Here is a 14,596-nt window from a genome sequence, read left to right as displayed (position 1 = left end):
TATTTTATGCTTTGCGAATTCACAGTCCCTATTTTACATTATTTTCATTGTGTTATGTCTATTTGAAAAAACTCTGTGGGAGTCTAAAGCTAAAACTTTACTACTTGATGGGACTTGAAGAAAACATTTTCAACAAGCCTGTTCAATTTTAAACTTTTATTTTGAAGGGTTTGAGACACTTTATGTTTTACTGAACTAAACACAAAGTGTTTTACATAAGAAAAACATAAACAGGATACATATAAGCTGTAATCAGTTCATAGGATTCCCCAAATCAACCTCAATCTCAGGTTTGAGTTTCCAAACATTCAGGTTTAAAACCAGCTGAATTCAATCACCAGCCATCGTTGCTGTGAATTTCTCAGTATAAACATTTCCTGCTTAACTGTTATTTCCCTATTTAGCATCTTTTAACAACTACTACATATGCCACCTCAATCTCAGGTTTGAGATTGAGGTTGAGGTTGTTTTATAGAGTGCTTGGTAGACCAAATAACCGTCTGACACACACAAAGAAAGCACATAAATGATCTCTTAACCCCAGCAACAAATGTCAGATTTTATAAATCCAGCCTTGCTTCAATAGACGACTTCATTCTTGACCAGGAGGAGGAAAAGGAGCTTGGAACCAACATGACCGCCCCTGTGGGTGCCCCTTCCTATATCACTTCCTACTTTTCTCCTCTCTCTCATTGATATCAACAGCTGACGTCAATGACACATGTCAGAGTCATTGATGGAAATCCAATCAGGTCTTTGATTTCAAAGAAACTAAAGTAAGTGATATAACTTACTTTAAGTGCTTACTGAAGCATCACCACAGGCGTGTTGGGGAATGTAGTGTACTGTAATGTGGCAGTGCTGGTGTTAAATATTTGTGAAGTCGCTGCAGTGTTGTACTACCAGTGGTTGGTTCTTCTTCTTCTGTGACGTTTCTTGTGCTCTTTGCTTCCGACTGTAGCGCTCTGTGCTTGGCATTGTGTAGCATCTTCTAGTGTTTGTAACAAAAGACAATTGTTATGTCTAGTGTATTTGAAAGAAATGTGTTGGATTTGCTTCACAGTGCATAGAATCATTTGAATTGCCAAGACCCCCCAACACCCTCCCTCATCCTTCATCCCCATTTACTCCATTCCTGTTTCCACCCCCAATTAGGCTCCGCAGTAAGAGTTTGATTTTCAAATGAGATTGGCGGCTCTTTTTGTCTTTGGGGACAGTTGTGTCTATTTATAGCTCAGCCTGAAACCTGCCCCGTGGACCTGGGGAGTCATTTCCAAAGCTCTGTCTCTGTTTATTCATGCCTGCTTGATTTTAATTACTTTTTTTCTATCAATCAGCCACTCTGCACCCATTTGATTTAAAGAATATGCCCCTAGTTTAAATCCAGTATTTGCATCTTAATTGGACAAAGATTTAAGAGGGAATCATTATTCTCCTTAAGAAAGCAAAATATGGACCTAAAATTTGATGAGAATATTTTCTGGGGGTTTATTGGAATGATGAATTTATCACCACATACAGAAATGTTGGAGCTGCACCAGCTTTATTAAATAGGCCTCTCCTTAGGTCAAGTTACATTAAGGATAGTTACTATTTAGGCAATCATTACATGGTTCTATTTTATGTAATCAGTGAACAGTGCACCATTTTTAAGAAACTGAACATCTATTCACACTGTAAAATGTTAGTAATTTTTGGGTTTCCACTGACAAAAGAAAACATATGAATTCAGCAAATGCAATTGGTGTTCATCTTAATGCAGAGAAACAAATTTTAAACATGTTCAACTCAGTTAAATTTAACAAGATTTAACTAAATTAGTTCAGTTTGACTGACTCAAACGAGTCTACATTAAAACTTCAAAGTTTACAAAATGCAGAAAGCTTAATAAGAGTTGTCCAATTTATTAACATTTTAATCATTTTATTTAAAAAAAAGTGAGATTCATAAAAAAAAAAATCCATAAAAAAATCTTAGATAATGTGTATCTATCTCATCCTGAGAAAGTACAAAGTGACAGAGGACAGGAACGGTTCTCTGTAAGAAAGGAGACGCCTCCACCACATCCAGGCTTTTATAAGCGGACATATGCGCTGACAGAATTGAGTTTGCTAGTATGTTGTTGGTCAAACTGCAATATTACTCAAGCAATTCCCCATGTGACAGTCGCAGTGGCAGTGCATCTGAGCAGGGCATTCAAGTCACAGCTGCTCCTGCCTTTTACTGAGCTGCTTTAACTTTTGTTGGCATGAAAAGGAAGTGAATTAAGCTATTCTACTTTTATTTTTAAAAACGAGGTGACTTACTGGTGCAGAGTGAGTGTATTTTTGTTCTAAGCAAAGTAGGTGCTCGGTTTTACTGATCATCTCACACCTTGTCACTTGAGTTCATGCATTACAGTACATTTAATGCCTCACTGACATCTTCTGTCATAGTCTCTAGGATTAAAAAGATCCACTACATTACAGTTTCTCATCCTCATTCTACCTCCTCCCCATGCCTCAGTTGGAGGTGTAGTTTTTTTTTTCAGAGGGCCAGAAGATGTTTTGACAGTTTGTGTGTGTGTGTGTGTGTGTGTGTGTGTGTGTGTGTGTCTGGTGTGTTTGTCTCTGTCTACGTGTGTCTGTTGCTGGCTTGCCACCCTCAAACTTGCTGTAGGTGTGACACGGTCAATGAAGGACAAAGTGACCAAGCCCACTGCCATGGCCCAGGGTCGGGTTGCCCACATGATTGAGTGGCAGAGCTGGGGCAAACCATCGACGGGGACGATCGGGGGCGCAGGGCGTGCCAACCTGCAGCGGGAAAAGGAGAGGAGGATGGAAAACGATGCTTACAGCGACCTCAGTGACGGCGAGAAGGAGGCTCGCTTTGCAGCAGGTAAACACCTGGGCTTTAATTTATACAATATACAATGTCTAGAAACAAGTGATTGTGTTATATTGACTATATTCAAGACCAGCTGTTTATATGGTTTACCAATATACTGGTGAAATAAGTTATTCTGGTTGATTAGGCTTACATTTACTTGTTTTCAACAAATCTTGATTTCCCATTTGGAGTAAACACTCCCCTCCATATTCTCCTTCACTGCTCTCAAAGCTGCCTGATTCTCCATGTTAATGACTGCTGTTACTTCTGTTGCTTTAATTACAAATTAACACCTGTATGCACCAGCAAAGCAGGGTCTGAGATTCTTATTAGGCTCTCCAGCCATTATTAGTAAGATAAGRCATCATACTGTTGCATGTTACACTTTCTAACATGAGCCCTGCTGCCTCTCAGCTTGTACTGATGGCTCTCTGTCCCCTCCTCAGGTATTATGCAGCAGTTTGCAATCTCTGAGGCGACTCTGTTTGGCTGGATGGATGGTGACAGCATGGGAGCTGGCTCGAACCAGGGCAGCGTCGCTCACCTGAGTGAGGTCAACCAGGAGAGTATTACCAGCAGAGGTAAATGAGCTTTAAAGCTCTGAATGTTTCTTCTACCTAAGTGGTAATACACAGTGAATGTCTTGGCAATAAGTTCATGATGTTTGCAAAGTGAGCCGTTTCAAAACCCTTCTGAATGTCATGCCATAAAACCCCTCACATAGCAACCCAAGCAGATCTCCAGGTTTGGTCTGCTGGTTTCACTGCTGTACAATGGCTTCTGGAAAAGAAAAGTGTTTTGTTGTTGGCTAATCATCCAGAAATCACTTGCTGCATTCTTCTTGGTTGTGCAAGAGGCTCCACTTCTGCTTTTCAAAGATGTACAGTTGTGTAATTGCTCATCTGTTTACAGTCATTTTGACATGAGAGTGTAATGTTGACAAATATTTACTTCATGCAAAGCTTTAAATATAATAATCAGAAAATATATTTAACATCAGTAGTTTTAGCCTGGGCTACACAGTGGTGCAGTTGGTAGAGTTGCCTTGCAGCAAGAAGGTTCTGGGTTCGATTCCCGGCCCCGGTCTTTCTGCATGGAGTTTGCATGTTCTCCCTGTGCATGCGTGGGTTTTCTCCAGGTACTCCGGTTTCCTCCCACAGTCCAAAAACATGACTGTCAGGTTAATTGGCCTCTCCAAATTGTCCCTAGGTGTGTGTGTGTGTGTGCATGGTTGTTTGTCCTGTATGTCTCTGTGTTGCCCTGCGACAGACTGGCGACCTGTCCAGGGTGACCCCGCCTCTCGCCCGAAATGTTAGCTGGAGAGGGTCACCAGCAACCCTCCTGACCCCACTAAAGGACAAGGGTGTAAAGAAAATGGATGGATGGATGGATGGATAGTTTTAGCCTTAATAGAAGCTATTGGAAATGCTGATTTATGAAGAGAGAGTGTATTTAGTTACCAAGAGGATTCTTGGTCTAAAATGACAACAAGCTCATCAGTTGCTTTTAGTTTCCTAAGGCAGTCAGTTTGGAACTGTGTTCAAATCCAGCTGGTCTTAGCGTACAACATGATGAAGAGTCATTCGCTGCCTCTACCCATACAGCTGCTGACTGCATTGGAGCTCTTGGCCACAGGGACATTTCAGATGAAGTTCACAGGCAGTTTAAATCTTTGGCATTTAAGCCAGAGGCGAGCCATGCCCGCTGTGTGTGAGGGAATTAACCATAGGCATGCCTTTGTCAAATTTTCATCTTGGCAGTTTAACAGACCAAGATTAAGGTTTAAACTGTAGCAGGAGTTGATTTGCCTGATCTAATTACAGCTGTCGACTGCACACTGCTACAAAGGCACCATCACAGTATGAATTTATTTAAGTTAACAGAAAAACCTGAGCCAATGTACAGGGAAAGTATGATGTGTGACTTTTTGTAAAGAGTTCTTGATTCATCACAATTTGCTTATTGCAGTAAACATCATCCTTGGGAATAAAAACGGGTATTTTGTAAGATGGTCCTTTTCCTAATAAGCAAATATTTAATGATCCTAATATTATTATTACTGCTGAACATCAAGCCTGTGCTCCCCCAGATGCCACATGTCTTTGTGACATTATTGCTACTAGCCTGACCTTTTGCTGATAATAATGCTTAAAATCTGTTTGGTACTGTAATAAGTGAATAAGTAAGAGCTATGCACTTTATTGCTGTTGTCAAAAACATAAAGGTTTGATTAGGTTCATCTTTCTTCATTTCTACTATTTGCATATTTAGATGGAATTGTGTCAAATTTCTCAATTAAAGTCTACATTTAGGAAATCCCTGCAAGTCTTTATACTTAAGGCCGCTAGAATCTGAGCATAACAGATTTTATGCTCCTACAGCGAGCAAAGCAAAATGGTTTTAAATATCTCTTATGTAGTCATATGTCTTTGGTGTCACATTACATTTCTGAATGTGAGAGTTGAAAACTAAAAAGGAGCCCCGTCAGTCACACTTTTAGCCAAAAGTCAAGTACTTTTGGAGGTCAGCCACATTGCTGCACATTTCTGGATTTCACTCCTGCAGGGCACTTAGTCAGGAACTTCCAAATGACAAATCCGGATGACAGCCTGTCATTTCTGAAACATCAGATGGGGTTTAACATGTGCTCTGTGAGAGAACTGACTTAGAAATCTAAAGGACAGTGAGAATGACACAAATAATTGAAGAGCGTTCTTTATACTTGTTTTTAAACTAAAAACTGATGGACTCAAGCTAAAAGGCACTGCTGTGATTTAGCTCCACCCTAAGACATTAATGAACCAGGAAAAAGTGGATGGTTTACAAAACCCTACTTAATATCAAAGAGACTACCATTACATAACTGCAATAAAGATAATTAAAACAAGGAGTTCTATGACAACTACTAGCTACTCCAAAATAATCTGTAATGAATTTGCAACTCTAACCATGACTTTTTATGCCAAGTGCCACTGTGAAAGGAATAAATGTCATTTCTCACTGGTGTTTAGCAGTGTAGAACTTTGTCTAAGCCCTGCGGGACCCTGTAGGTTAGCACAAGGACTTAGCTCTGCAGCTTTGCTTTCATTAACGCCACCATATGGGGCTCTGCAAGGCTTCATTTAGCATAAAACATCAACACACATGTGTACGGCACATAAACACAGCAACCGTTACAACTTTATTGGACAGAGGAGATGGGTTTCCACAATGTCCACGTGTTTGCTGTATAACAAACATGTTTATAGGTCAATAACACTCCTATTAAAGTCAATGTGAGTAAATCTCGTCAATAAATGAAATTGCTTCTCCTCTTCTGAACAGTCTTTTTGTTTATACCTCACATCTCCGTGTTTCTGTGCATCTTTGAACAGACCAGGTGCTCCATCACTCCTCTGCAGATGTCTGGCCTCACACCTACGTCTCACAGGGCCTGTACTGCCTGTCTTCCTCTGATGCTTGGGACCCAATCACCAGCCAGCCCTCGGGCGTGGTTTCACCTGCCGCGGGCTCCTACATCATGGCCGCCGGTAAGGATTAATTACCCTCTTAAAACCTTTTGTACTAAATTAGTCTCCAAGCGCATGTATGGTTGCGTGCGCACAAGGTATTAGGCATTTTGCGGGTGTTGCAGGTGGTGGTAGTGCAGCAGGAGGTACCCCTGGAGATGGGTATGAGGGCACGGTTGGCAGTTACCTTCAGCAGCACCATGCTCAACTTGCACTGCAGCAACAAAGTCAACTCCAGCAGCTACAACAGCTTCATCACTACCAGCAGCAACAGTTTCTGCAGTACCAACAACAACAGGTGTGAAGTGCACACTTTAATAAGATGATTTATATTTCTTTAAAATGCAAGGGATCACAAAAGCAAATTTGTACACATAAGAAAAATCCTGCAGTTATGGGTCAATTCAAGCAAAACTTAATAGCATGATTTTATTGCTTTTATTTCTAACAGAAACAGCAAATATTATTCTGATTATTCTTCTAGTTGTAGCCTGTTCTGCTGCTACAGAACCAGAACCAAACATGGAGAAGCAACATTCAGCATAATGATAACTGGAACCGTGATCAATAAACTTGTTATATGCAGTATTTGCGTGATGATTTTGATGAACGTATCTGACAAAATGTAATGTCTGCAGCTGGTTTATTATGTTTTTTATGAGGGAAAGCACTTTGAACTGCCTTATTGTGGAAATGTGCTACACAAATAAAGTTAACTTGACTTGGGCTGTCTTCTGCTTGTCCCTTTGCTTTCGTTCGTTTCTCCAGTCTTTGGAGCACAGGATACACAGTGGCTCCCCTTCCCTCCAAGCCACTCCGAACAGCACCATCCACAGCCTCGGTCCTCCCACTCACCCCCGGCTAGCGGACCTGTGGGGGGCTGCGCAGGTGGAGGCCCATCAGGTATGCGTTTGCCTGCTGACTCAAAATGAACAGATTATATTTGCAAAATAGGTGATGGTTTAATAAGTCTTGACAGAACAGGTTTGACAGAGAACAAGGTCACAAGGGTGTTTGAAGCACATGCAGTCACAAGCATACAAATCTGTCTTTAGTCACTATAAGGCTGAGACGTCACGGCCATCACTACCAACCTGTTACGTGTTACAGAGGTTTATGTTTTGTTTCACTGCATCAAAGGTAAATAGAGTATGTACTACTAATTTTTTTGTCTTATTGGTTTGGGTTTTTTATATCAGCAGGCCTATTTAGCACACAACTGTAGTGCAGTGAGTGATGAACTGCCAGAGGTGTCTTCCAGGTAGGAGACAGGATGAAGGTCTGCATGGCGAACTCCCAAAGGTCTGCATGGCAGCTTGCAGTGGATTTGATAAATTTTGTGGAACGGTCCTGGGTAAATCATCCTGGCCTCGGTGATGGCATGTCTAAAAGTCTGCAAGGTTACGACTCGAGGCATTTGGATTCAGCATCTGCACCTCTTGCATCCACTAAAGTCTTGTTTAACCCCGATGCCCTGCATAGGAAAGCCAAGCTGGGTTGCGACAGGAAACTGCTTGCCCCTCTTCCCCACTTACTCTGTTGCATATTCTTGCCTTTCTTTGGGGTTTTAAATCGAAGTACATACATACCTGTTAAACATGACAACTAAGTTGTTACCACTTTGAAACAAAACGTTGAAATTCAATGGAATCAGTAACCTCATCTGGTTTCAGGTGGAGATCGTTGGCCAGCTGAGTGCGCAGATGCTCGACATGGTTGGAGGGGTTGTAGAGACGGTCGGGGAGGAACCGGAGCCTGAATCCGAAGGGATGCTGGAGCAACATGAAGAGGAAGAACTGACAAGGGTTCGCTGAAACTTTTTCTTTCCTTAAAACCTTTAGTCAAATGTTTGTGCCACAAGAGCAGGTAAAATGTTAATAAATGTGATTACATGGCATTATAAATGACCTTGATTACATTTTACAGGTAGAGGAGATAACGCTGACCTTAGAGCCAGAGCCATGCTCTTTAACACCATCCCCGCTGAGGGAGGAAGCCCCAACGACAAGAGGTTCAAGCCCAGGAACACCAGCGCAGCCTGCAGAACCCATTCCAGAGAGGATACCTTTCGATGTCACCCCTTGCGTCGTCCAATCGCTCGAAGAGAAAGACGAGGAGGCGGAGGAGGGCTCCATTGTCGTCGTTTCAACAAACTGAGTCACACGGCCACAAAAAGACTAAGACTTCAATAATTAATCAAGCTTCTACCCCACCCCTTCCTTCCTTCTCCCAAATATTTACCTTTCTAAACCCGAGTAAACGCTACTTCAGCTGGAAACGTTGGATGTAATGTATACAAACTAGATGCCATCAACCCCCAGCCTCCCAGTTTAGCATCAAAAAAGTGGACCTGAACAAGACTATGAACAAGTAATATTAAAGGACGGGAGGGACAAGAAGTCTTACCCTGCTGGAACACAGAAACTGAAGATATAATGAATAACTAATGTTTGGACCAACCCGACTGATGAGCCAGGACTGGAAACCAAATAGGGGATAAAAGGATGGATGCAAAACTCCCCAAAACAGAGAGACAAAAGTGAGAGATGAATAAAAGGGCAAATAAATAAAATAAAATAAAAACATCTGTGCAATACAATAATTATGGATAGAAAAATGGGTTGTTAAATAATTCAGAGTGTTTGGTTCCTGTTCCTTGGAGCAACAGAAGTCTCAGAGAGACTGTTGGAGAGCTGTTTGGTTTGCTAATTGATGCATTTTGGTTGGACTGCATTCCTGCTTAATGCAGAGTGGAAACTCAAACCTCAGAGCAACCTGGGGCGTGCACTTTGAGTTATTTGCAAACACACCATCTGACCACAACCAAAAAATGCATGCTTTTTAACAGTGACCTAGCCCTAACAGTATAACGCAGTATACAAGTAATAATATAACAAATTGTTTTTTACAATAAAAGGGAAAAAAACAATAAACTGATATGTATCTGTATGAATGTAAGACTGTATGTATGCGTGTATGAATGTAGCTGCTTTGTGTGTAAAATATATATTCTGGGAAACAAACTCATATCAGCGCTGGTTATTTTAAGTATGTTCTGCATGATGAAAAAAACATTCAGGTTAGTAGTTCAGTGTATTTTAGATTCATATAATATTTCAGTAGGTTATATGGTATCTAAGCTTCAGCTGTAATTGCAGCTTCATATCAGACTAAGGAAAAACATCAGGGATTTGTTTGTATCAATGAAATATTTCTTAACAACCAACTACTTTTACTATAAAATAATCGCACTCTGAAAAGTGACAAAATTTTAATAGTGATGCTATTGCTGAATATTATGATGATATTATGAAATATTGATCATTGGACTTGCTACTTTCATTATGACGTCCTCTCTATTCCTTGTTGGCTACTAAAAGTACACACGTCATATTCACGTTGCAAGGATAACTGCTATATATGATAAACTGTGCAACTCTAAAATCTATCAAACCTTATAGTGGGCAGCTGTGATACTGTAAACAAAAGGATAATTTAAATGTGTACCAATTGTCTCTGTAGAGATAATGCAAAATCTACATTTTTTGGTTTTGTCTGCTTTCCAATTAATTTCTGAGGAGTAAAATGAATAATAAAGCAGATCCTTATTAGCGCCACAGAAAAAATGTGAAACGGTTCCACTCAGCACATTTGCCTCATTCATTAACCTAAATATTTTTCTTGCTTCGTAAAGGCAGTAAAGTCCTTGTCTGGTCGATAATTTTGAATGCTTTAGCTTTGCAAAATCCATATAGATTCATGCTAAATTATCTACTTAAAAATGGTTTCTGAATTTCTTTACATGTGACAGAATTTACTTTAAAACTATGGATCCATGAACGTTAACATAAAGTGAAGAAAAAGCCAGAGCAACATGTTGCTTTCATTTCATTCTTACTCTCCAGCGATCAACACCCTGAAGCCCCTAATTGCTCTCATACTCATCCGCCCTCTTCTTGTCCTCATGTTGCTCCGAGATCTTATCCTGTGAGCTGCTCTAAAGCTCAACTACAGAAGTGACACTTAGATAATGACATGGAAATAGGGAATATAAAATGGTAAAATTCACCAACTCATTTCCAATAAAGTGAAAGATAAAAAGACTTTTAATAAGGAGAGATCTGTTATGTGGCACTTATTGTGGCTCAGTCATAAATTGAAGAGCCTGGACAACCTTTAGAAGTGTCCACAGAAAGTAAGATATATTTAAAAATGTCATTAAAAAAGCCCACTTAATGTACATGGGAGGAAATGCATTAATTCACATTGTTCATTTATGATTTTACTTTAGACTTTGTGGGATTACTGTGATGCAGTACCTTATCTAACATTTATTTTTGTTTCTCTGCAACAAACATTTTGAACTTGAACATTCACCTGCAGATTGCTACAAAGCAAATGGTATTTATGAAGGATACTAAAAAGGCGCCTTATTTTCAACATGCATTCTTCAACACTACTTCGTATTTATTTTTGCTTGATTAAAACAGTGAAGTTACACAACTTCAACCGTTAAAAATGTGTTAGTTCTTTACACTGGAGTCATGGATATCATAGCATTGACAGTTTTCTGTATGAAACAAATATGTGGAAAAGGTTTTATAAGGTAGAAAGTGGTTACAGAGTTACAATATATGCTCAGGTACCATATTAAAAATTAAATGCATTTGTGATGGTAGTTTCTAAAATAACATTTGTGTTCGCTTTTAAATTTTTGAGACTGGCGTTGTTTGAGGGCATCAAAAACCTGACTTGACCCCACTTTGATTAGCTGTTAGCTTTAGCGTACGGGAGCTAAATAATCTCAAATCATACATACAAAATTAAGATGCTAAATCAGTTATTACCCGTTTCTGGCTTTAAAACCATACATCACTTTAATAGCACTCATTTTCTGTTGTAAGCAGTAACTCAAGGTGGCAAGAACAAGAAAAAAATGTTTTAGTCATGCAGGCAGTTAACATTCAGTGAAGGCAAAATAAATTCCAAATCTACATTCAAATAAAGCTTTATTAATCTACTATTTTGCAGTTATATGAACATCTGGAAAACATTTGAATCTACAGAAACACCAAAAAATAAATAAGTTAATAAATAAATATTATTACCCCAGATAAACAGATGATACAAGACTTATACAGACTGAACACCTGTTTAAGATACAGATACATTTTTTATTTGAACATAAAAGTTGCTTAAAAAAAAAAAGATAAATTTAAAGACTTTTAGAACAGCACCTGAGGACTAACTTTGGGTTAAGAGAACTTAATAGTGCAAGCGTATAAGATGAAATCTGGAAATGGTGCATCATAAGGACAGATGCATTTCAGTAAAAATTGCATTAGTAAGCAGACAATAAAATTCAGAACCTTGCTGGTAGCTGGAGTGTGGTTTGATGTGTAAGTTATTCTTTTCGCATACCTTTTATGACTATCTGTGAATGAAATGACTTTGTTATATGAAGGAGTCCTCTAAGGTGCTAACTTTAGTTAGAACATGCACCCAGCTTTCAATGTGCAGATAAACAGACTTTCAGTAACAGAAAACTGTAGATTTCAAACACAGATCAGCATTTGAGAGGAAACATAAAACCTTCTATTCCTGATGCAAGACACATTTCTGTGCGACCCTTAACTTCCAGCCTCTGAATTAATTCATCCTGACTGTTCATCCTTTAAATATTGAAATTAAATTAAATTTAAATACTAATTTAGAAGATTCCCATCTGGAATCGTCAACATTTTCAGATGTCTGAATCTCTATCATGTGTAGAAGTTATACAACAAGTTATACAACAAACTGTCAGCTGTCATTTACTGTCATAGATACTAACCATCACTTTGCTGAAGATGCCATAGATGGGTATTTGTTCTGTCCGATTTGATTCTCATAAATATTCTCCTGTAAATTATTCAAAGAAGCTGCGAGTCATTCTGGGACGTGGCTTTGTAAAAAAAAAAAAAAAAAACCCAAACGGAATCTTTGTTAGAGAGGTTTTGGTGTTGTCAGTCGCCTTTAGCTGCTTCATTTGTCAACTTAGCCACGGAGAAATGAGCTCTGGGGCTGCTTCCACAAGGTCAGCACAGAGGTCGTTGTGGGGCTTTGGCCAGTCTTCCATGGTGGACTGAGCAGCTTCATTACTGAGCTGCTATCCAAAAGGTTTGTGCCAAATTAACTTCACCTGTTCTGATGTCATTTTAAAAACTAAGACAAGAACAATCAGGTAATTTGGCACTACAGGAACCTTTCTCTGGAGCACCGATGGTTTTTGCCAGGCAATATTTTGCTAATTTTTCAACAAAGTTGCTAACAATAAATAGATAAAAGTGCAGCCTCATTTTGGTTGGGAAACAAATTAATCAAATTAACTAATAAAAATATAAAAGCAGCATGGGATGCATTTACTTATTTTTTCATGTTTTCCATGGAATTCTTAACGAAAAGCAAAACATTTCCAACAAACAGGTTATGGTGAACGTTATGTCAAAATTTTCTATGCTGCTTTGGATCTAAAACAATCATAAACATAATTTTAAGTCTCATTTCCTATTTTCAACCAATGAAATATGCTATAAGTTCTGGTTAAGCTGGTGTAAAGGAGGTATGTAAATTGAAAGCAAAAGGGGGAAAGGATTGATCCCTGAGGTACAACACCACTGCATCGTGTTTAGAAGTGATGGCAAAGGTTTTGCTGGAGAACTAAATCTCTAAACCACAAAGAATTTGTAGCAGTGTGATAAAGAGAGGTACATAAAGTGCCCAAATACCAGGATGATAAGTTAAGAAAGGGAAAAAAAAAATCTTTAAATACAAATTTCCAGTATAAAAAATATTCTTTGTAAGCTAAATCATTGGCTCATCATCACTGTCTTCTACCACCTGAAGGAGTCTCTGTGAAGGCCTCAGGGTGGGGAGAGGGCTGGAGGAAGAAGGAGATGGAGGAGGGGTTGTGGAAGGAGGGGCAGGAGGAGGAGTGGAAGGTGGAGGGAGGGTGAGATCGCTGTTGTAACGGTAACTTCTACTTCCTGAGCCACTTGTTGAAGTGCTGCTGCTGCGGCGGATGCTACTGCTACACTCCTCTACTTCCTTCGGTACACCCTCAATCCATACCTCCGTTTCATGCTCATGGTGATTATGATGATGATGATTATTATGGGGTTGGTTGTGGTCAGGGGTTAAAGAGAGGGGAGGCTCTGGGGTAATTTGAGACAACGGCGGAGAGGCTGCAGTGGGAGATGAAGGAGCGCTGGAAGAAGAGGGTGGAGGTTTAGGGACAGATTTGTGTTTGCTGATGTCACGAAAGCTGGCCAAAGGGGGCCGGAGCCGGACACCGGAGCGCGTGGAGCCTTCGATGGCCTTCTGGAGCTGAGGAAGCAAAGAAAGGGAAACAGAATTGGAAATAAAAGAAAAAGAATGAAGAAAATAGGATTTATAAGACGACACAGAAGAAAAAAATCATTTAGAAAATTATGGAAATCAAAGCCAGTCATTAACAAACACAATACTATTGAAGTCAATAATTTTACACAGTTTAAGAGACTTTTATGTCTAAAGCAATTGGAAAAAGCATTTGCATTTTGGCTTCATAGTCAAAGAAATGCAACAGAATTACTTAAAGCTATTCTACAAGGCATCAGCTTGACCACTGTGTCAACATTTAAACACATAGAGCAAAAATATTTTTGCTCTATGTGTTTTATGTGTTATTGTACCATACAATATTTATATTGTACTACATGAAAGAGTACAGGCTTTATACACAGTCCAGTTTCACATGCAAATAATATATATATATGTATATACACAGTAAAAATGCCAGTGTTGAATTAACACCCAAAAGTGTCTATATGTGTCCAAGTCAGCAGGTGTTAAATTCAACAATACAGAGTGTCACATTAACATTTCAACGGTATTAGTGTTAAAATATATTAAAAGTAACATCAGTGCAGTGTTGATCACAAAACATAATGTGGTGTTAAAAAAGTAAATAATTGACCCACAAGGTGCCAATATCAATTAAATCCAGTGGAAAATATTCAAAACAATACACAGAAATGGAAAGTTTAACTTTTCTTAAACCCATTTCAGTATTATAGACCAATGTTAATTTAACAAAAAAATGGGTGTCAATCTTTTAACACTTTCAAAAGTGTTACTTTAACACCTGCTGACTTGGACACATATAGATACTTTTGGGTGTTAATTCAACACTGGCACTT

The 14,596-nt window shown here is 39.2% G+C and overlaps 2 protein-coding genes across 7 annotated transcripts in view; one reads left to right on the top strand and one right to left on the bottom strand.

Annotated features, from left to right (window-relative positions):
- Positions 1-12,345, top strand: part of LOC103472844 (protein FAM131B-like) — a 47,923-nt gene extending 35,578 nt beyond the window's left edge. For all 5 annotated transcript variants that reach the window (XM_008422687.2, XM_008422684.2, XM_008422686.2 and 2 more), the window contains 7 exons: positions 2,659-2,877; positions 3,315-3,449; positions 6,243-6,398; positions 6,503-6,675; positions 7,146-7,280; positions 8,051-8,182; positions 8,304-12,345. In XM_008422687.2, coding sequence (XP_008420909.1) covers positions 2,659-2,877; positions 3,315-3,449; positions 6,243-6,398; positions 6,503-6,675; positions 7,146-7,280; positions 8,051-8,182; positions 8,304-8,534 — 1,181 coding nt within the window. In that variant the 3' untranslated portion in view covers positions 8,535-12,345. The remainder of the gene's footprint in view (positions 1-2,658; positions 2,878-3,314; positions 3,450-6,242; positions 6,399-6,502; positions 6,676-7,145; positions 7,281-8,050; positions 8,183-8,303) is intronic.
- LOC103472845 (chloride channel protein 1-like) overlaps positions 11,800-14,596 on the bottom strand; it is a 46,716-nt gene continuing 43,919 nt past the window's right edge. For both annotated transcript variants that reach the window (XM_017307509.1, XM_008422691.2), the window contains exon 24: positions 11,800-13,742. In XM_017307509.1, coding sequence (XP_017162998.1) covers positions 13,221-13,742 — 522 coding nt within the window. In that variant the 3' untranslated portion in view covers positions 11,800-13,220. The remainder of the gene's footprint in view (positions 13,743-14,596) is intronic.

The sequence above is a fragment of the Poecilia reticulata genome, linkage group LG11, assembly GCF_000633615.1.
Source record: "Poecilia reticulata strain Guanapo linkage group LG11, Guppy_female_1.0+MT, whole genome shotgun sequence".
Classification (NCBI taxonomy): Eukaryota; Metazoa; Chordata; class Actinopteri; order Cyprinodontiformes; family Poeciliidae; genus Poecilia; species Poecilia reticulata.
Note: the sequence above shows the minus strand (reverse complement) of the source record. Positions and strands in the feature narration are given on the sequence as shown.